The 21,228-nt window shown below is 40.1% G+C and overlaps 1 protein-coding gene across 7 annotated transcripts in view; it reads left to right on the top strand.

Annotated features, from left to right (window-relative positions):
• LOC112888896 (protein SWEETIE) overlaps nucleotides 1–21,228 on the top strand; it is a 41,576-nt gene that overhangs the window by 10,001 nt on the left and 10,347 nt on the right. For all 7 annotated transcript variants that reach the window (XM_025955277.1, XM_025955280.1, XM_025955279.1 and 4 more), the window contains exons 14-40: nucleotides 503–635; nucleotides 722–828; nucleotides 1,017–1,133; nucleotides 1,218–1,385; nucleotides 1,970–2,056; nucleotides 2,146–2,239; nucleotides 3,166–3,234; nucleotides 3,332–3,454; nucleotides 3,543–3,614; nucleotides 3,701–3,805; nucleotides 4,785–4,873; nucleotides 7,095–7,251; nucleotides 11,116–11,265; nucleotides 11,657–11,706; nucleotides 11,836–11,935; nucleotides 12,007–12,063; nucleotides 12,729–12,796; nucleotides 13,886–13,979; nucleotides 14,545–14,768; nucleotides 14,897–15,044; nucleotides 15,149–15,217; nucleotides 16,274–16,330; nucleotides 16,590–16,676; nucleotides 16,793–16,921; nucleotides 17,004–17,204; nucleotides 17,288–17,731; nucleotides 20,710–20,763. In XM_025955277.1, coding sequence (XP_025811062.1) covers nucleotides 503–635; nucleotides 722–828; nucleotides 1,017–1,133; nucleotides 1,218–1,385; nucleotides 1,970–2,056; nucleotides 2,146–2,239; nucleotides 3,166–3,234; nucleotides 3,332–3,454; nucleotides 3,543–3,614; nucleotides 3,701–3,805; nucleotides 4,785–4,873; nucleotides 7,095–7,251; nucleotides 11,116–11,265; nucleotides 11,657–11,706; nucleotides 11,836–11,935; nucleotides 12,007–12,063; nucleotides 12,729–12,796; nucleotides 13,886–13,979; nucleotides 14,545–14,768; nucleotides 14,897–15,044; nucleotides 15,149–15,217; nucleotides 16,274–16,330; nucleotides 16,590–16,676; nucleotides 16,793–16,921; nucleotides 17,004–17,204; nucleotides 17,288–17,731; nucleotides 20,710–20,763 — 3,253 coding nt within the window. The remainder of the gene's footprint in view (nucleotides 1–502; nucleotides 636–721; nucleotides 829–1,016; nucleotides 1,134–1,217; nucleotides 1,386–1,969; nucleotides 2,057–2,145; nucleotides 2,240–3,165; nucleotides 3,235–3,331; nucleotides 3,455–3,542; nucleotides 3,615–3,700; nucleotides 3,806–4,784; nucleotides 4,874–7,094; nucleotides 7,252–11,115; nucleotides 11,266–11,656; nucleotides 11,707–11,835; nucleotides 11,936–12,006; nucleotides 12,064–12,728; nucleotides 12,797–13,885; nucleotides 13,980–14,544; nucleotides 14,769–14,896; nucleotides 15,045–15,148; nucleotides 15,218–16,273; nucleotides 16,331–16,589; nucleotides 16,677–16,792; nucleotides 16,922–17,003; nucleotides 17,205–17,287; nucleotides 17,732–20,709; nucleotides 20,764–21,228) is intronic.

The following is a 21,228-nucleotide window of genomic DNA, read 5'->3' as shown; positions in this document are numbered from 1 at the left end:
CTTGTCCTAGATGGAACATTTCTCTAATTCTGAGAGGCATGGTTCTCTTTCTGTTAGGTATGTATGAAACTATGAATGACTGAAAAAAATTGATTTTGTTGTCAACTGAACTCTTCTTTTAATGGAACTGATGTTTCAGAAAGTACTAGGAGCTAGGCAAGCGGTCAGCCTCCGCTTAGCGCCTAAACATTCCGTCCCATGCTAAATAGAGGAAATATGACATAATGAAACAAGATATTGTCATGTATCCATGAGTCGCATGACCATAGTTCATCTACGTCTCCAATTTGTGCCCCATTCGTAGTTAGATCAACCCCCTAGATCACTCTAGTCTCTAGGTGAAAGAATGCCTAGTGCTAGGTGAGGCTGTGCTGCTCCGCCTAGCATTCTTTTGAAACAGGGGATGGAACAATTCCTTGTTCTGAGATATAAATATGCTTTAACTACCTTTTAATGATTTGACCTCATGTATTTCTGCCATTGCATGTTGAATATCATGCAGGCTGCCCAAATCAGTACTTGAATTGTCCAAAAAAATGCTGAATGGTTTCAGTCGAAATCCAGCGGCTGCTATTGCAGAGCGTGAAGCTGGGTGGTTGCTTTTAGCCTCTCTTCTAGCATCCATGCCAAAAGAGGTATTAGAGATACTTTATAATGTATGTAAAACAGGTAGATATTTAATAGCAATGACTCTTTCTATTATACATGACTCCGCATGCAGGAGCTGGAAGACCAGGTCTTTGATGTTCTTTTGCTATGGGCTGGTCCTTTTACTGGAAATCCTGAATCGTACCTTCGTCATATACAGGATTGGGCATCAGAACTGCGGTGAGTTTCATCAACTGTGGATAGATTGCGTTTGCAACATTACGTGTTTTTCATGAGCAATATCTTTTTCTTTATCTTGGATGCCATACTATATATCTAGTTCTAACATCATATTGGGGCTCATTCAAACCATTTTAATTTTCTTTAAATGGATGGTAGTTTCTAACTTTTTAGTATATCTGCTGCAGGGTTCTGTCAGTTGCAATCGAGGCGCTTACTGCCTTCATAAGAAGTTTTGTTTATCCAATTATCACAACTGCTGATGGAGGAATCCTGCTTAATCCTGTACTGGCCTACCTTGGTGGGTGCGTAAACATTTACTGCTGAATTTCTGTTCCGATTTTTATCTTCTGGATGCTTAAGTCTGAAGTCTGACCTATATCACTCAGAGCTCTATCCCTCATATCTTCGTTGAAATCGAAACCAGTGCCCGATGTAAAGTCTGCACTGGACCTATTCACAACTAGAACATTGATGGCATATCAGTCCCTTTCCAATCCAGTGGTGTATAAATCCGAGCACCAGCAGATGCTTCAGCTATGCTCAAGTCCATTCAGGTTGGAAATTTCTTTGATTCTGTTGTTGTTGTCTTTAGATTTGACAAATTATTATGAATTGGCGTGCTGAAGTTATTAAATATAGTGAACAACCGCAGGTCAGCAGGTTAATGGATCATGTTTCACATTTAAAAAAAAAACAGATAGCAGGGGTTTGAATCAACAAACTTAGATATTTATACCTTTATTGACAGCATACTTTTAATGCTTCAAGGGTCTTGTGAACCAGTTTTGCCTCATTCTCCTAAGAAGTTTGAGATTAGCGTGCTAGGAAATTTCTTTGTACCTGCATTGAGTTAGGTTGAGTTCTGAAAATATCAGTTACTCCGTATGAGGCTTTCTTTTTTATATATTCAGATGCACTTTTCATCTGAACATAGTTCAATAAGTCTTCGCATGATGGACATCTCTGCATGATTGTTTCTTTGGTAGTCCTTTTCCTGTTTCAATGCATAACATTGGAGCTTGCTCACATGACTTTAATCTTTTTAAAAAATCTTCAGTTAGTATGAACTTTCTCACCCCATTCTGGAATGTTGTATTACGTGCCTTTCCGTGTATAACATTATGGTTGATGGAACTAGTGATCCTTCTGGATGGGAAGAAAGCTCATGCTTGAAGTTTTTGTTGGATAAGAGAGATGCTTCGCTGGGCCCATGGATACCTGGAAGGTATTTCTTGAGTATGGGTTTGTATTATCGTCCAGCAAAATCTGTGTTCTTTTGCATTTTTGAATTTTGATGGACTGTTTGGCTAACAGGGATTCGTTTGAGGATGAATTACGTGCCTTTGATGGTGGTGTTGACGGGTTTCTACCATGCGTGTGGGATGATGAAATCAGCAACTTTCCTCAGGTAGCTGTCTTCTTATATGTAGGCTGAGAAATGGTACCCTTACCTCAGGCCAATGTTCACCTAAACGGTAAACGCTAAACGGTCGGTGTGGGTCCGTGTAGCGTGTAGACTGTGTACACGGTATTACATGGATTACACGTTTTGTACCATATTGACAAATATAAGTATAGTAACATGTATATATGCTTAAAACTAACAATAATAATGACAAGTTAAAAAATAATTTCAAGTGAGAATGACTATTGGAGAGTTTTGCATTCACTTTTGCGTGAATTAAAATTGAATCTTTAAACAAGACCTTTAAGCGATGTGTTCTCTATCCTAAACAGTATGCTACTCGCCCGTTTAGAATGCTTTTTTCCGTGCCGTGTAGCCCATTTAGCCCGTGTACACACCGTGTAACCCATGTAAATTCGTGTAACGTGTAATATACCGTTTATGGCCTAAACTGCACGTCTACCCATCGAGTAACGTGTACACGCCGTGTACATGGCCGTGTAGCCTGTGTAGGCGAACACTGCCTCAGGCCAATTCCAAACTAGCGTGAACTGGTCCCCGTCAGTTTACCTTTTCTGTTTAAGAAAATTGCACGTCAAACCGCCTTCAGATATGCAAAATGGTAGTACACTACCATTCTGAAAAAAGAACAGTATTAGACTTGTAATATCCCAAAGAAGTATGGTGGTTGGAAAACAGCATTCTCTCTGAGGATGGCAAGCGAGCCCTAGGAATATTTGTCATTCCCATAGAGATGCCATTATTCCAACTTGCACAATCTTAATGATGTAACTAGGAATTTGATTAATTGTGTCGTTTTGTATAGTCTATAGCTATTATGCTTCTTATAGTTGACCACTTATCCGTGTGATTTTTGATAGTCAGGTGCTGATTTTGAATAATATATGGTTCTTTTTTCTTATATGAAGCCAGAATCGGTTCGCAAAATGCTTGTCAACCAGATGCTTCTCTGTTATGGTTCCATCTTTGCATGTCAGGTGCAATCTTAATTCTGGGATCCACTCACATTCCTCTTAGAAAATTCTCCCCTTGCTGGATGGTTCTCTAATTTTATGTTAACACATCCACTGACAGGAAAACACGGTCAAGATAGGGCTTTTGAACAATCTTGACCAGTGCCTGAAGTCTGGGAAGAAGTACCCATGGTTTACGTGTCTTGTTACAAATACATGTGTTGCTATATTGTCAGGGTTAAAGGTATTTATCATATTTATTATGTATTCTGCCCTCTAACAATATCATCTATTCCCTTAGTTTTTCCAATATTGTACATGCTGTGCTCCAGGAATTCCTCACTTTACGTGGTGCTCAATCATTGCCAATCGATATATTAAGTATGATCCAGTCCATATTCAAGGTAATGTGATACACAGTATTTGGCAACTTGTAATTTCAAATTTCCCTCCTTTTTCGTTTTCAAATTTAACATGATAGCTGCTTCAGGCCATTTTAGGAGAGACTGAAATTTCTACAGCACAGCGGCGAGCAGCATGCGAGGGCCTCGGTTTATTAGCACGAGTTGGGAATGATATCTTCACTGCAAGGATGGTTTGTCCCTTTATTATCTTTTTATATTTGTTGTAAAAGATTTTCGGTGTCAATATTTAATTTCCTTACATATCTACCTCTCTAATATGATACAAATTATTTATCTTTTACACTCTCTCTAGAATTTTGATGTTTCCATTTCATTTCCTATTTGCCTGTTTGCCACTCCAATCGCCGATTTACTTTTTGGACCACTGGTTCAAAGGACAGACCAGAATGTCCAATGTTCTATAAGTTTGCAGCAATACTTAAAAGATTCTAGGGCTGATATGGTGAGCAGAACTTGCTCAAGACACTTGAGCATGAAGTTGCATGTTTGACTTCCATGTGCCCCTACTTGTCAGAGCTTTTTGGCCATACTACCTACCTGTGCACAAGCCCAGTGTGATATCCAGCTTATGCGCACTTGCCTCTGGTTGGATGATGCTGGCTTTTACCCAGCTTTACATGCAGCTGGACTGTTCAATCTGGCCCAAAGCAGTCCATATGTAGGGATGGTCTAACATAGAAACTAGACTGGACTAAGTTCTGGTTCTATTTTTTCTTTGATTAAACCTCTGTTGTTGTTCGGTGCCTAAAACTATGGCCTATAAACATGCACAACAATTAAAAGAAATTTAAAAATTTACATTGTTGTAGCATGCGTGATTTAATACCAGTACTTGTGCGTTCTATAGACCGGAGATTCTCAAAAGTGCCATTCTGTTGTTCTATCATGTTCTATGTAGAGCAGAAATTCTTGAGACTGCAATCCAGTTTTCTAGCACCAAATTCTTTTATTTGTCATCTCAGTTAGTATGCACAAATCTTTTATGTTTGTCTTATGTAATTTACACTCTTTTATATCAATAGTAATACAATAAATTTGTATTCCTCATGGCTCATCGAGCAGATGGTACATTTATTTTTCTCCACTGATACTCTGATAGGCTTCCCAGATTCTTCTTGCTAGTGATGGAAGTAATTTTTCATTTGCTAGGCTCGCTCTCTTCTTGGAGAACTGATAACAGCAACAGATCTGAGCTACACAGCTTCAGTTGCATTTTCGCTGGGCTGCATCCATCGAAGGTAAGTTGTTGGTGTCTCAAGAGATCTCTTTGTTGTGTTAATTTTGAACCTCCCTGAAATAACAGTTAATAATCTTCATGGGCTGCAGGTGTAAATGTGCCCATTCTCTTTGATAATCCATTCATCATTTTTCATTGTTGACTTTGTCCATTATGTCCTACTGTTGACGTGGCCTCACAACTAATTTACTTTCTTGGAAATGGATCTGAGTATTTTTAACATACTTGATGAAATTTGTCCCAAGTTTCTTGTTTTCTTTACAAACTGAGCCCCTTGATATATGAAGTAAAATCAAAATCTTTTGTGCCGTTACTTTTGGAGTGAAGTCCCTTTTTAGCCATCCAACTATCGCCCGAGTCTGATTTTGGCCATCCAACTCCAAACCCGGCATCTCTGACCACCCAACTGTCAAAACCGGACAAATTTGACCATCAAGATGGTTTGCAATGTGGTTTTCGCTGATATGGATAAGTGGCAGTAGGGTCCACCCTTCAGCCATCCTCATTAGCAAGGTTGGGCTGAGTCTGCCTAAACTGTTGGAAATAAAAATAGCACTGCAGTTCTTGCAGCAGCTAGAACACACAAAACACAGGGGATAACACGAGCAGGGGCACAATCACTAATTTCTTTGTTTATCACTTCTTACATACACACATATATGCTACTCAAAGCTAATTTTGAAGCTTGTACAGCAATCCTTTTCTAGCTTTTTAGCTAGCTTCTAGCTTACAGTACAAATGAGCTAAGGATGCCTTTATATAGGCAGTGAGGTCGGTTTGCTACAGTGGACCGACCTTGCTACAGTAACCGACATACAAAATACAGCTCATGTTACACAAGATGCTAACTAATACTATTATCTAGTCAATTTGAATTCTTCTTCTCTATTGATGTATCTTCTCTTTGCTGGAAACTTCATGTGTAGATATGCATCATTGAATGTCAAATTGAAATTGACTTTGTCATCTCAAGAAAACTAATTAACTCCCAACAAAAAAAATTAAGAACACATCCTTATTTAGGAAATACAAAATAAAATACCACGGTCCCGCATGTCAGCCCCTATTCCTGCATCTTCCTCCTTCAGCCGTCCTATATTTCCCCATATTGTCCGCTGGGAGCTTCTCAGTCTCGCCCCACACTGCCTGATGGCCAGCCAAGGTGATCACATCCTTCCTCTCCAGCGAGGACTGTAAGACAAGGATGGCCCTGGCCACCGCCTTCGTCACCTTTCTTCTCATCCTCTTCCTTTTCTTGCTTCGCCTTCTCTCTCTACGCTCGCTCTCACCTCGCCCGTGCATATGCACATGTGGACCAATGCCTGTGACCCCACGTAGTGCAGCACCCGAATACACTACTCTGCTTGCGCCTCACTACCTCGCTGGAGCCCCCTAGACTACATGCCTTGATCCACTGCCACCAAGCCAAGCAAGCTGAGCAGCTTGAGCGGCCACAACAGGTGCATCTCCTGCTCCTCCAGCACCAGGTGCAGCGGGGCCATGGACTCTGCCCTGATCCCCGCGCACGCCATGAGCTCCATCTCAGGCGGGATGAGATCCACCACCGGCCAGCCATGGATCCACAGTCCGCAATGCAGCACCAGCTTCCCAATGCCGGGAACCGGCTGCCCTTGCTCCACCCACTGCCCCAACGCCGTGGAGCTCAAGGCCATTGCTTGGAGGGTCCGCGGTGGCAGCTTGCTTGATTCGCCCAGAGAGAGACACCAATGTGGAAGGGGATTAAAATGGACAGGTGGGCCTACTGCCATGTGTAGTCCACGCCAGTGAAACCGCCCATCAAAACAGCTAGATGACCAATTGTGAACGGTTTCAGGAGTTGGATGGTCAATCATGTCTGTTTTCGAGTTGCATGACTGAAACCAAATTCGGGCGATAGTTGAATGGCCAAAATGGACCATACTTTTAGTTTTATGCCCATTCATCTGTGCAACTGAGTTTATGGAGAAGCAAAAGCAACTCTGATCTATATGGAAATGAGTTTTCTTGCATTTATGTCTATTGTCATTTAGTTTCAAATTGAATCATTTAGTTCAACGTATATCCACTTGACCCATATCGCTTTCTTTAGTTGCTAACCATGATATAACAAATAATGTTTCATTCCACCATTTTTCGAATTTGATGACTGTTTTGTGCCTGCTTGTAGTTGTGTGTATGTATATGTTGATGTTGTTGCACTGATGTACTTTTTGTGGATACAGTGCTGGAGGAATGGCATTATCTACTCTGGTTACCCCAACTGTGAGCTCACTTTCTAGTTTAAGTAAAAGCTTGAATTCCAACCTGCAGTTGTGGTCACTGCATGCTCTTCTTTTGACCATTGAAGCTGCTGGCTTGTCCTACGTCTCCCAAGTACAGGTATTGTACCCCTAAAATAATTATGGTGGTAAACTGTAGCTTGGTTTTTCGAGAGCAGTAAGTTTTACAACCATTAGTTTTCTGAAACAGTGCTTTGCATGAGCTCGGCATTTATAAATGTGTGGAAACAATAGCAGATATACTGTACAGAGGGTTCTGGTACTGTTGTTATAACCATCTTAATTACTTGCCCATCTGACTACCATGCAAAGAGCCAGATACTACAACAACAACAACTTAGCCTTTTGTCCCAAGCAAGTTGGGGTAGGCTAGAGATGAAACCCACAGAAAATAAGAATAAGAAACACAAAAAGGGCACAAGCCAAAGGAAGAGTTAGGGGTTAAACAAAAAGTAACAAAGGTCACGGTTCAGGTACGTTAATTGCTAATCTCTAAGCGCTCCTATCCATAGCTAATTCCTTAGCTATATTCCACTCCTTAAGGTCTCTCTTAACCGTCTCGTCCCAAGTTAGTCTAGGTCTACCTCTACTTCTCCTTACATTATCACCCCGCTTTAAAACTCCACTACGCACCGGCGCCTCGGGAGGCCTCCGTTGTACATGTCCAAACCATCTCAACCGATGTTGAATCAACTTCTTCTCGATAGGTGCCACCCCGACCCTATATCGAATCTCTTCGTTCCGGACTCTATCCCTTCTTGTATGCCCGCAGAACCAACGCAGCATACGCATCTCTGGTACACTCAGTTGCTGGACATGTCGCCTTTTTGTAGGCCAACATTCAGCACCGTATAGCATCGCCGGGCGAATTGCCGTCCTATAGAACTTACCTTTTAGCCTCTGTGGCACCTTCTTGTCACAGAGGACGCCAGAAGCCTGCCGCCACTTCAACCAACCGGCTGAAATTCTATACCTAACATTTTCATCAATGTCTCCATCTTTCTGAAGCATTGATCCTAGATACCGAAAAGTATTCTTTTTGGCCACCACTTGACCTTCGAGGCTAACGTCCCCATCCTTATGCCTAGTCAGGCTAAAGTCGCACATCATATACTCGGTCTTGGTCCTACTCAGTCTGAACCCCCTCGACTCTAACGTGTGCCTCCAAAGCTCCAACTTCATATTAACCCCTGCCCTACTCTCGTCAACTAGCACCACATCATCAGCAAAGAGCATACACCAAGGGATATCACCCTGTATGTCCCTTGTGACCTCATCCATCACCAAAGCAAATAGATAAGGGCTCAATGCTGACCCCTGATGTAGTCCTATTTTAATTGGAAAGTCACTGGTATCGCCATCACATGTTCGAACACAAGTCATCGCATCCTTATACATATCCTTGATGAGGGTAATATACTTAGTTGGGACTTTGTGTTTTTCCAAGGCCCACCACATGACGTCTCTCGGTACTTTGTCATACGCCTTCTCTAGGTCAATAAAGACCATGTGTAAGTCCTTCTCCTCTCTATATCTTCCCATCAACTGTCGTACTAAGAAAATCGCCTCCATGGTCGACCTCCCAGGCATGAACCCAAACTGATTTTGGGTCATCCTTGTCAATCTTCTTAGGCGATGCTCGATAACCCTCTCCCAAAGCTTCATCGTATGGCTTATCAGCTTAATTCCCCGGTAGTTAGTACAACTTTGAACATCTCCCTTATTCTTGAAGATCGGTACTAATATACTTCTCCTCCATTCCTCCGGCAACTTGTTTGACCGGAAAATTAGGTTAAAAGCTTAGTTAACCATACTACCGCCCTTTCGCCCAGGCATCTCCACACCTCAGTGGGGATGCCATTAGAACCCATTGCTTTACCTCCCTTCATACTCTTCAAAGCCTCCCCTCTCTCTGTCTCCTGAATCCTCCTCACAAAGCGTCTGTTGGTATCATCAGATGAGTCGTCCAACTCGAAGGTAGGACCCTCATTTTCCCCATTAAACAACTTGTCGAAGTATTCTCGCCATCTGTCCTTGATCTCCTCATCCTTCACCAGAAGTCGATCTGTCCCATTCTTGATGCATTTGATTTGGTTTATGTCCTTTGTCTTCCTCTCACGGGTCCTAGCGATCCTATAAATGTTCTTCTCTCCTTCCTTCGTACCTAGCTGTTGATAAAGGTCATCAAAAGCCTGACCTTTCGCTACACTTACAGCTCGCTTTGCAGACCTCTTCGCTAATCTATAGCCCTCGATGTTGGTTGCGCTCTTGTCGAGGTGAAGGCGTTTGAAACACTCCTTCTCCTTAATAGCCTTTTGCACCTCATCATTCCACCACCACATCTCTTTCACTTCCTGCTTGCTTCCCCTACTCACACCAAACACTTCTGAGGCCACCTTCCGAGCACATGTCGCCATCTTTAGCCACATATCATCTACATCTGCTCCTTCTTCCCAAGGCCCCTCGCCTAACATCATCTCCTTAAACGTTTGTGCCTCTTCCCCTCTAAGCTTCCACCATTTCGTTCTCGCAATCTTGGCATGTTTGTCCTGGTGGGCACGTACCCGAAAACGAAAATCCGCCACCACAAGCTTGTGTTGGGGGACAACACACTCCCCAGGTATCACCTTACAATCTAAGCATGCACGTCTATCCTCTCTCCTAGCAAGGATAAAGTCGATTTGGCTCGAGTATTGTCCACTATGGAAAGTTACTAGATGGGACTCCCTCTTTCTAAAGAGGGTATTCGCTAATAGCAGGTCGTAGGCCACCGCAAAATTCAAAACATCCTCCCCCCCTCGTTCCTACTACCATACCCGAAACCCCCGTGTAGTCGCTCATATTCTACATTAGTCGCTCCCACATGGCTATTGAGGTCTCCTCCTACGAAAAGCTTCTCACTGATAGGCACGGTACTAACAATGCTATCAAGGTCTTCCCAAAACTGACTCTTGGAGCTCTCATAAGACCTACCTGAGGGGCATAGGCACTGATCACATTCAGAACCAAATCTCCAATGACCAATCGCACTAGGATAATCCGGTCGTCTTGCCTCCTAACATCTACAACTCCATCCTTAAGGCTCTTATCGATCAAGATGCCTACACCATTCCTACCCGAAGTTGTCCCCGTGTACCAGAGCTTGAAGCCAGAACCCTCCACCTCCTTCGCCTTCTGGCCCTTCCATTTAGTCTCCTGCACGCATAGAATATTTACATGCCTCCTAATTGCTACATCGACTAGTTCTCTTAACTTACCTGTTAGAGACCCTACGTTCCAACTACCTAGATGAATCCTAGTTGGCTCGGCTAGCTTCCTTACCCTTCGCACCCGTCGAGAGAAATGCGAAGACTCTTGCTCATTTTTCACTACACCCGAGCGCAGATGTAGCGCGCCACAGAGGCTGCGACGACCTGACCCTTGCTCACTTATCATCGTACCCGGATCACGATACGACGCGCCCCTGAGGGGATGACGACCAGGCCCTTGCCCATTTAACACCACACCCAGGTTCCGATGTAGCGCGTCGCTAAGAGGGTTACGCCCCAACGAATTTCTTATGGGTTTCATTTCCATTAGAGTGGCTGATTTTTTTACGCTGCTTCGCCAGACCTAACACAACCCTCCACATTTTCTCATCGCGGGCTTGGGACCGGCAAAGGCAGTGTTATGCAAAGAGCCAGATAATCCTGTTATATCTTTCCTTAAATTTCTACGAATTTTTGCTCTACTCAATGTTTCTAAGGGGGAGTGGGAGACACCATAGATCCTTAACCAGTAGGCGTCCTCACATGAAACTAAAGGAGGCGCACATCTTTTGTTGTTTTGCCAGCAGATAGATTGGAAACATCATTGTTTTGGAATATGTTCTTGATGCCGCTTTTTTTCTTATTTGGTTGCGACAAGCTTGATTGTACTGTTGATTGCAAATTTGTAATGGATGCTTTGATATCTTGTTACACAGGGGACACTTTTCCTTGCTATGGAGATTCTTCTGTTGGAAGAAAATGGATACGTGGATCTTAGACAGGGAATTGGTCATCTTATTAATGCAATAGTTGCAGTTCTCGGTCCGGAGCTTGCTCCTGGTAGCACATTCTTTTCACGTTGCAAGGTTAGACTATTTTACCGTAGCCCCATTCCAGAAGAAAAGATCCCAACCAACTTTTCCAAAGAATCCTGTATCATTACTTGATTACTGGATGCTTAGCATTCTAGCTTTCATATTATAACTTAATAATACATGCCATTCTGCCATGGAGTGGGTGTAGTTTTCAGGACCATATATAGTGTGTATTAGGTAAGGTAAATGTTTGCTATTTTTCTTATTCTTCAGCCCGCATTTTCAAGGCTAAGGCTAACATGACCTGCATTTAATAATGGAGTATTTTTTTTTTGTGTGTGTGTGTTTCATAGACATGAACTCCAGTCCTTCAACTATTTTTCTCCTTTTCATCTCTAAAGAAGCTAGTTCATGTAACTTAATTTTCTTTTTCCAATTTCAGTCTGTCATTGTGGAGATAAGTTCCTCAAATGAAATGGCTACACTCTTAGAGTATGTATTCAGCATAAACAACTTGCCTTTTTATTTAACAAGCAGCTTGTTGGGAATAGGCCAAATTAATAAGTAATTTTGAATGCATTTTTCTTTAATATTTGACATGAAATCCAATGAAACTTGCAGATCAGTTAGATTTGCTCAGCAGCTTGTTCTTTTTGCTCCTCAAGCTGTTCCCGTGCACGCCCATGTTCAAGGTCTTATCCCAACGCTTTACTCAAGACAGGTAGATGCTGCTGCTGCTATTTGCTTTCTTATTAACATTTCCCCTCTCATAGTAGCATCTTTTTTTTCCAGCCAAGCCTTAGGTATTTAGCAGTGTCTACACTGCGTCACCTGATTGAAAGGGATCCGGTAAGGCCTGGAAATTGAGATGTTTTATTTTAGACCTTGAGTTTCAAATGCCTAGCAGTTTTTTCTATTAGTCGGCATATTCTCAAGCTGCTAACTTGTACAAAGCCAAGCTTAGTGGAATGCCTGTTTCGTCTCCTTAAATTCTATTTTCCATAATGGCCATGAGTTCAATAGGGTGTTAGGTTTAAAAATTATAGACAATTTTCTTCTGCCCTAAATTTATCATGTTTGGGATGGTAGTAAATGTATGTATTAGTCTATAGTGCTTATATTGAAAAAGACTTGAGTTCTTTTAATTTCTTTCAAATCTAATTGCATGATCATATTCTTAAAGTTGCGGATATCCGGTGAAAAGGGCCTAACTGTTGGAAACTTGAAATTTTGTTGCAAATATTGGCTTGATTCGTTGCAAACAATGTTTGCAAATGATGCGAAGACTGGATGTTGCGTTAGTTGCTGCAGCATTCGGTCCCTGCAACATTTGTGAACACCATTTGCAAGAAATCAAGACCAATGTTGCAAACAAATTTCAAAGTTTCCAACATTTAGCCCATTTCATTGGATATATCCCATTTAAATGCTTTATTTGACTATATTCTTCTGTTTTGGAAGATTTTCATGCAACAAGTTGGTTGTCTTATTTAAAGCTGAATCTTCTCTACCAGGCTGCAATGATTGACGAGAACATTGAAGAGAATCTGTTCAGTATGCTTGATGAAGAGACAGATTCTGAGTATGTTATTTTATTTGCATATATGACATACTCCATTATAAATCCATTCAGATATCTACAGTCTCCATTGTGATACTTTGACAAGCAATGTCTATAAATATATATTATTATAAATGGAAAGAGTTATATATAATGATGGTATTTTTTTATAATGAATCTACTAATGCCAATCTTGTATTATCAATCTGTATAAATTTTAGATATTGATAGTCTGATAGAAGTTCTTTGGACAAACCTAGATGGACTTATGTTTGTGATCAGTGAAATTATATTATTTACCTAGTGGTGGACAGTGGTATTCAGTTCTTCTAGTGTTTGTTGTTTACAGGTGCCCACTTATCATTAGTTGTCATTTGCAATGTTATATTTACATTTAGATGCCTTATGGCAAACCTGCAATTTTGTCTTGCTGTTTCTAAAGATATATTGCTCTGCTCTGATTCATTAGGCACAACTTTTCTGTCATAATTTGTTTTTCCTAAACTCTGGGGCTAGTATGTCACATTGAGAAAAGTACCGTCATGGGATATCATCTCCCGTCTGTAGTCCCATTGAACCATTGGTATTGTGCCACTTGTAATTCAATAGTTGTATGTCACTGAACTGCGCACACACTTTCGGTTAAGAGTTGTATACTTGTATGACATCATTATTTGGAGGACCTCTTTTTGTTCCTTTGCACATTTGATGGTCTATATCCTGTTTAACATGTTTTTCACTTGTCATTAGCATATCTACTATCCGTCAGTTCTAAAATGTAAGAGGTTTTTAGTTTTGTCTTAAGTCAAACTTCTCTAACTTTGGCCAAAGTTTATAGGAAAATATATTAACGTCTACAATACCAAATAAATGCACTATCAGGACATATTTTATGGTGGATTTAATGAATTAATTTGATGTTGTGGATGTTGGTGCATTTTTTAATAAACTCGGTCAAAGTTACAGAAGTTTGACATAGGACAAAACTAAGACCTCCTACATTTTTGGAACAGAAGTAATATTAGAATTTGATTTAACTGTCCAGCTAAATTTACTTTTTGAAAAGTTATGAATTATGAAATGCTAATCACTAAATGTTTAACTGTGCAGAATAGCAATGTTGGTTCGTGCAACTATTATTCGCTTATTGTATACATCATGTCCGCTTCGTCCATCGCGTTGGCTGGCAGTTCTACGAAATATGGTATGCTTAGTACATACTTTGCTTTGTGAATTTGTTGGCTGACAGTTCGACGAAATATGTTATTCTTAGTACATACTTTGCTTTGTAAATTTGTATCTCCTAGTGTAGCTCGTAGTGATTTCCATGTGTTATTTCCTGCCAGAGGCGGAGATACAGGATACTAGAATTGAAAGAGTAATACAATTACGAGCTCTAATGATTAATTTTGTGACGAGTATCTGGTATCATATTGTAATATGAACAAATTGATATGTGAAGCTGTATTCATGTTCCTTTTGTAAATTTTTAATGCCACTTCATTTAGATTGTTGTAAATAGCAAGCTATTTGATTCTAGCATCTCTGTATTCTCCCTCTTTACATTTACATTGGATAATTCATATTTGAATTTTGAATCACACACTGATCTTACTGTGTGCTGGTGACTTTTGGAGCTTTAATAATGAATCTAGTTTACACAATAGTCATAGTTTTGCTAGTTCTTTCAATGTATCAATACATAATTAGTGCGGTGGAAATTTTGCTTTGGAGTTGGTAAACTGATGTCATCTTTTTATGACACTTAGGTTCTTGCTACGTCAATTACAAGAAACACAGGTGAAGTTCTATCCAGTTCTGGACATAATCCCCCTGATAGTACACCTGAGAATGATGTATACTATGGAGAAGATGAAGACAACATGATTTCCAGCTCAAAGCAGGAGCAATTCAACCGGGCTGCTTCTATATCCAGCCAGTTTCCTCAAAGGAATAAGCACCTCAGATATCGCACCAGGGTTTTTGCGGCAGAGTATGGTTACTATTTTTGAATTTTAATCTATTAAAACTTTTTGTTGCTTCAACCAAGTTCAATTTGTCCCTAAGATGCCCTTTTTTCACTTACTATTATTTTAATGATTTCCTATTGTGTGAAAACAGATGTATTAGCCATGTACCAATTGCAGTTGGAGCAGAACCAGCTCATTTTGACCTCTTGTTGGCAAGGAGCGCAATAGCTAAAGGGACTCATCTGTCAAATGATTGGCTAGTGCTTAAGCTACAAGAGCTGGTCTCACTTTCATACCAGGTTTAGACATAAATCAGATTTTACATTCTGACCGTAAAACTGTTGGGAGAACATTTTGTTCAAATTTACCAAACATTTAACTGACAACTACCTTTGGGTCGCAGATAAGTACTGGACAATTTGAAGGAATGCAACCGATAGGTGTCAAGCTTTTGTGTTTGATTATGGACAAGGTACACCAGCTATTTTGATATTATGGCCTGGAGATAAATACACATTCTAGTTTGTGCTGTGATGTTTAATCAGCCACGTTTATTGTTCAAGGCAAACATCTGAAATTTGGATCAGGGCTTAAATAACTAATTGCCTACATAGCTTGTCAACAAAGCATTCTTATTGACATTTAAAATGAGATGAACGTGTAGTAAATGGTTTGATGAGGTTTATTATTTCGTTGTTCTGCAATTTAGTCTCCTGATTAAGCACAAGTGATGAAATAGAGAAATCTAGTATTCAACTTACATGTTCATCTTTGTGTTGAGGAAACCTAATACATACTTTTGAGGTTATCTGATCAACTACCCACGCGATGTGATTATGCGAACGTTTCGTTGCATATTTTCAACTAATTTGTACTTTAGATATACTATGAGCAGAAAATCTTGTATTGTTTATTTAACCAAAATTTATCTTTTAGAGTATTTATATTGCTTATATGAAAATGATGAGTAGATGCATCATGAAAAATACTTTATAAATCTTATATTATTATGCTTGTACGAATACATTGTGGAGTTAGAGGAGGGTCCACGTGTGTGTGTTTGGTGTGTGTGTGTATGTGTTTCGAGTGTGTTGTATTTGGTGTTATTCTTCTTCTTAATGCATTGATATACAACTCTCCTGCATATTCGAGAAAAAGAATATTTGCATCCTGTAGACCATGGAACTTCAGGTTTCTTTACAAGCAGGAATACTACTGAATACTGATTCAGACCCTGAGTTATGAGTTCTTAATCGATAAATTGTTGTTTTTTGCCTGTTTGCATGCTCATATGCGGCCAGGCCATCGATGTTAGACCATTGATATTCGCCCCATTGACTCTATTTGTTGCTTTGTTTTCTTTTCTCGATAGGCATGATATTTTTTTTCAGATTGGCTTAGCATGTCTGCCACATCATAACTGTCTTATGATTTTTTTTAACTAGTGCTATGGATTATGATTTCTTTTGCTGCGAGTTCTTATATCTGCTGTTACAAATCATATCATGACTATCTATTTTTTTTATAGTTTGCCATGGCAGTGGATCCTGAATTTCCTGGGCATATCTTGTTGGAGCAATTTCAGGTGATCCTCGGATCTTAATTCCTTTTAAGAAAAAGAAATATGATGTTGATATAGCAGGGAACTGGGAGTTTGTTAATCTGGAATTGAGGCTAACAATGGCAAGATTAACCTACATTGTAATCTGAGAAGGCTATGAACTCCTGGGACTCAATTCTTGCTTACTGAACTCAAAAAGTCTCTACGTATAATGCTGAGCCTAACAAGCAATGCTAACAGCCAAACATAACAATGACCATAATGTATTTGTTTTGATGTGCAGGCTCAACTTGTTTCTGCTGTTAGAACGGCCATAAATACTGCTTCTGACCCACTTCTTTTGGAGGCTGGACTAGAACTCGCTACTAGGGTTTGTATCAGAACAAAAACGAAATTCCTGTTTTGCTATTATTAGTGTCCCTCCCAATCACACTACATGTATTTATTATACTCTGTCATTTATAAGCATCTATGCTTAAAAAACAGGTTATGACAAGTAGCATAATTGGTGGGGACAGAGTGGCTCTTAATCGTTTGTTTTCTCTGATATCATGCCCGCTAAGTGACATTGAGGGCCTATTTTATCCATCTTTTGCTGACTGGGTTGTGTGCAAGGTATTTTAGTTGTCCTAAACTGATGCATACTTAGATGTCAGGTAGTGTCCTCAGTATCTAACCTAGACTGTGTACGTGACAGATAAAAGTTCGCCTTCTAACTGCCCATGCAGCAGTCAAGTGTTACACCTATCAATTCTTGAGGATGAAGGAAAATGCTCCTGATGAATACCAGCAATTGGCACCTTCACTTGTAAACAGCTCAACTCTATTAGGAAAATACTGGATTGGAGTCCTCAAGGATTATGTTTCTATTAGCTTTGGTTTGCACTCAAAAATAAATGTAAGACAGTGAACCAAGCCTCAACAATTCATTCCGAGGATTACATAATTATATATTGATTTATATTCTATTCTCTTTTACAGTACAAACCATTCCTTGATGGGATTCAGTCATTATTAGTCTCATCCAAGGTGCAGAAGTATCTTGATGAAGTTTGGACATTAATTCTTCAAGCAACAGCTCTTGATGCTGCGCCTATGGAATTTGACATGAATAAGTCTGATGATTTACTTGAACTGACATTTATATCTGGGCATTGTATGGTCAAATTAGATAGAACTGAATTCGAGTTTCTTTGGGGATTATCTATCCTTGCACTATTTCGTGCACGCCAATCATTGAAGAATAGTTCTTTGAAGATCAATCTTCACTTTAGACAAGACAAAAACTTTGGGGGATTTATTGTTCAGGGACTAGATGATCAAAAACCTTGTGATCAGGTCTTACCTGTGTTTTTGTCCCTCACAGCAGAGGTCTTTTTCAGCAACAATTTCCTTTCAGTGGATATTTGCCAGGAACTCCTCCAGGTCAGTTTGCTTTTCTTATATTCATGTTTTCTAAGTTGTTAAACTTGCTGATTCATATTTGATAAACATCTACATTTAGCATCGGTCATTAATTTACATTCTAACAGTATACGTATGATTTTCATATTTCTAATGTAAATATCTTCAATGGTATTAATGATCAAATTTTCTCCTGCATATTTGAGAGAAAAAGAAGTAATGAACACAACTTTTAAGTTGGACCGGATGTATGCCCAAAACATCATGTCTTTGTGACCAGAGGTAGTAGTTTCTATTGCCTCTATCCCAGAACATAGCTAGTTTGAGACTATCTCCACACAGATTAAGGGCAGCGATTAAAGGTCTAATGATGCGGCAGGGAAAGGTCAGCTTTATTGATCTAAGCTTAACCAACTTGATACAAGGATCTAATCTCGTTCGCTCTCTGAAGAGGCTCTGAACTTAGAACATCTAATCCTTGTTGCGGACTCCATAACCAAGCCGGCTTATATTATGCTGACTGGAGACTAGATAAGATTAGCTCCAACTAATTCTAACCTCTCGGCAATTTTCTGAACAAACTAGCGCAAGCTTCAGGTGCTGCTGGTACCTTCTTGGTACGACGCCTATAAATGCGCCCAACAAAGGTGTCCACAACATCTAAATTGCGTTTCATTTATTCTGTCCCTCTACATGCATGATTAAAGGTCCCTGCCGAATTTATTTGCATGCAACCAAATTAAACCTGCATGGCAGCATGTGGATGTGGATAAATGGGAAGGGTACTTTTGATGATTCATGGCTCAAAACACCCCTTGGAACTCTGGACAAATTTCGAACGCTAAAACTAGCTATATTTTGGGATGGATGGAGTATTTAGGCACGTGGAAATGGAACTAAGCTTTATTTATGTTTCCAAATGATGAGTTGCCATATACAAGTGTTAGATGTGGTACCACAGTGTTTGCCTAAACGCGTGTAAATGGTAAAAACAAGGTATGCGTGTAGTTTATGGCCTAGCCGCTGAGTTAAACACTAAAAGCGGGTAGGCAGTTAACACGGTCAGCAACAGTTAATTAGTGAACGCATTTAAACACATAAATGCTTGTCTAGATGAGCGTGTAGGAGATAAGATACCTCTGGCGGCTGCTGGGAGAATCGAGCGCATGCAGGAATAAAAATTTGGACGACAAGGGCACTAGGGGAACTTTGGGGATTAAAATATATAAAGTGTTTTCACTGCAGCTGTCTCTCATTTCTCTTTGCTCCTTGCTGCCTCCAAGCCACCACCACCAGCCACCATGAGAGCACTGGTCAGTATTTTTGACTAACATGAAGAGCTTCAGAGATTATCATAGCTTATATTTCAGGCTTGAGATGGAAACTAAAATGTTAAAAAGCTGCTTACCTTAGAAATGCTGTTAGGGAGATTGTCATTGCATGGGAGGTGAGGAACTGAGCCTAGCTTAGTTGGTTAACGTGTGGATTCACACGTAGACCACCCAAATTCCTGTCCTCATTGAGGCAAATTTGGGTGCCTATTTCTTCTTAATACAAATCCACCTAGTTCCTGATAGGTTGGTCAACTTTGTTTTTGTTTTACATTGATTTTGGTAATGATGTTTCAAAGTTGTTTCACTGAGGGTAATTGGTATTTACCCCTTTTCAAATATGTTCGTATTTATCATGTCAAAACATTTGTCCACTGATGGAGTTAAAAATATGACTATTGCACTTTTTTCACCATCTACAATTTCATTATAAAAATGATGAAATAAATAATCAATATGGTAGCTGGGTAAGTATGGCCTTGTTCTGCTGTTTTTACTTAAATTCCATGCCTTCTTAATCTTTACCACAGCGTAGTTGGACAAACTATCTTGAAACAGAGGGAATAGTATCTTAGCACAAATACCGTTGATTCTCCAACTGTGATCTTTCATTGTAATTCCTGATGATTTCTTACCATCTACATTTTAATTATGATCAAATGCCAACCTAAGCCAGATGTCGCAAGCTGATTTTGTTCTCTAGAACACGTAGGAGAGCTGCATATCTTTGTATTATAGAACTCTTCCAAAAGGAAGATGTGACATCCCAGTCCAGGATGAATTAGAGCCCACTAGTGGCCCATGTGTGGGAAATTTTCCCACCTCGCTAGGGTGAGGTTTACCAACATATAAACCCAAGTGCCAAATGCATTCCAATTCTCGGGTTAACCCTTTTACGCAAAGCGAGGATGAAAGCATAAGAGGGGTTGATGCGAGTGTGTGTTTTACTCAGCGTGCAAGTAGGACTGAGCCATATTTGGACTGGGGCGTTACAGAAGAGCACCCCAACTCACATAGGCGCATGCAAATGCTTAATGCACCCACCCACCCACCCACACAGATAGTGGATACGCTACTGAGTTAGCAGTCACACCATAAGAAAAGTGATCACAACCATGACCCTGATCAACCTTGAACCGAGTCTAAGGCCCTGTTTGGATCCTCTAGCTAATGATTAGCTAGCTAAAATTTTATCCCTCAGCTAATGAAGTAGTTAATTATCCCTCAGCTAATTTTTACTATAATATTTCATTAGCTGATTGAACCCAGCTAATCCTAGCTAATGATGTTTAAAGTCCTTTTTACCCCTGATCCATTCCCCTCTCTGCCCTGAATTCAGCACCAAAAAACATAGGGGTAGCATGGTCCATTCATGTTAAAAATTAGCAATTAGCTGATGGATCCAAACACTCCCAGTAATCGTTAGCTAGCTAATTTTTAGTTAGCTAATAGAAACTATTATCAATTAGCTAGCTAATCATTAGTTGGGAAGGATCCAAACAGGACCTAAGCCTCTGAACCTGTTGGCTCCAGGCAAGCACCATACTCATCCTCAGTGGCAATCTGATTAAATATAACTTCTTATTCTTGCAAACCTTAAAAAGTAGATTTGGTGTATCCTTTACTCTAAAACCATTCCTATATTGACAGATTTTTGTGCCAGTGCAGGCTCTTACATATGCTGATTGCTCAAGTGCTCCTATCATCCGTCTGTTCACTCAGGCAAGTCATTCTGGTGATAATTACCGCAGCCTATGTTAGATCGATCAATCACAGTGCAGTGCTAACCTTTTTAAATGAAAAAAGGCAACATATTGCATTTTTTTCAATGACAATGCTTTATGCTTATGCAATATAGTAGTCCACTAGGCCTAAATGTGAGCATCTGTGATGGGATAAATATGGTAGTAGTAGGGATAACAGGAAGAACCAGCTGATTGCCCTCCCTCTGGAGGCTCTGACTGCTTTTAAGGTTCTTGCTTGATTACGACTGCTGCTGCTGCTAGGTATTAGCCACGAAGATTAATAGATAACCCTAACAAACTAACAACTTGATCTAATCCTGAAAACCCTAACAAACCAACTATCTAACAGTAACAGCGTGAACAGTACATGACTATCCTTTTGCACCACTGTTGGGCCCAGACTGGTCCCAATACGACAGTTGGTATGTTTAAGATGCTGTGC

Source organism: Panicum hallii, chromosome 4 (assembly GCF_002211085.1).
Source record: "Panicum hallii strain FIL2 chromosome 4, PHallii_v3.1, whole genome shotgun sequence".
NCBI lineage: Eukaryota > Viridiplantae > Streptophyta > Magnoliopsida > Poales > Poaceae > Panicum > Panicum hallii.
Note: the sequence above shows the minus strand (reverse complement) of the source record. Positions and strands in the feature narration are given on the sequence as shown.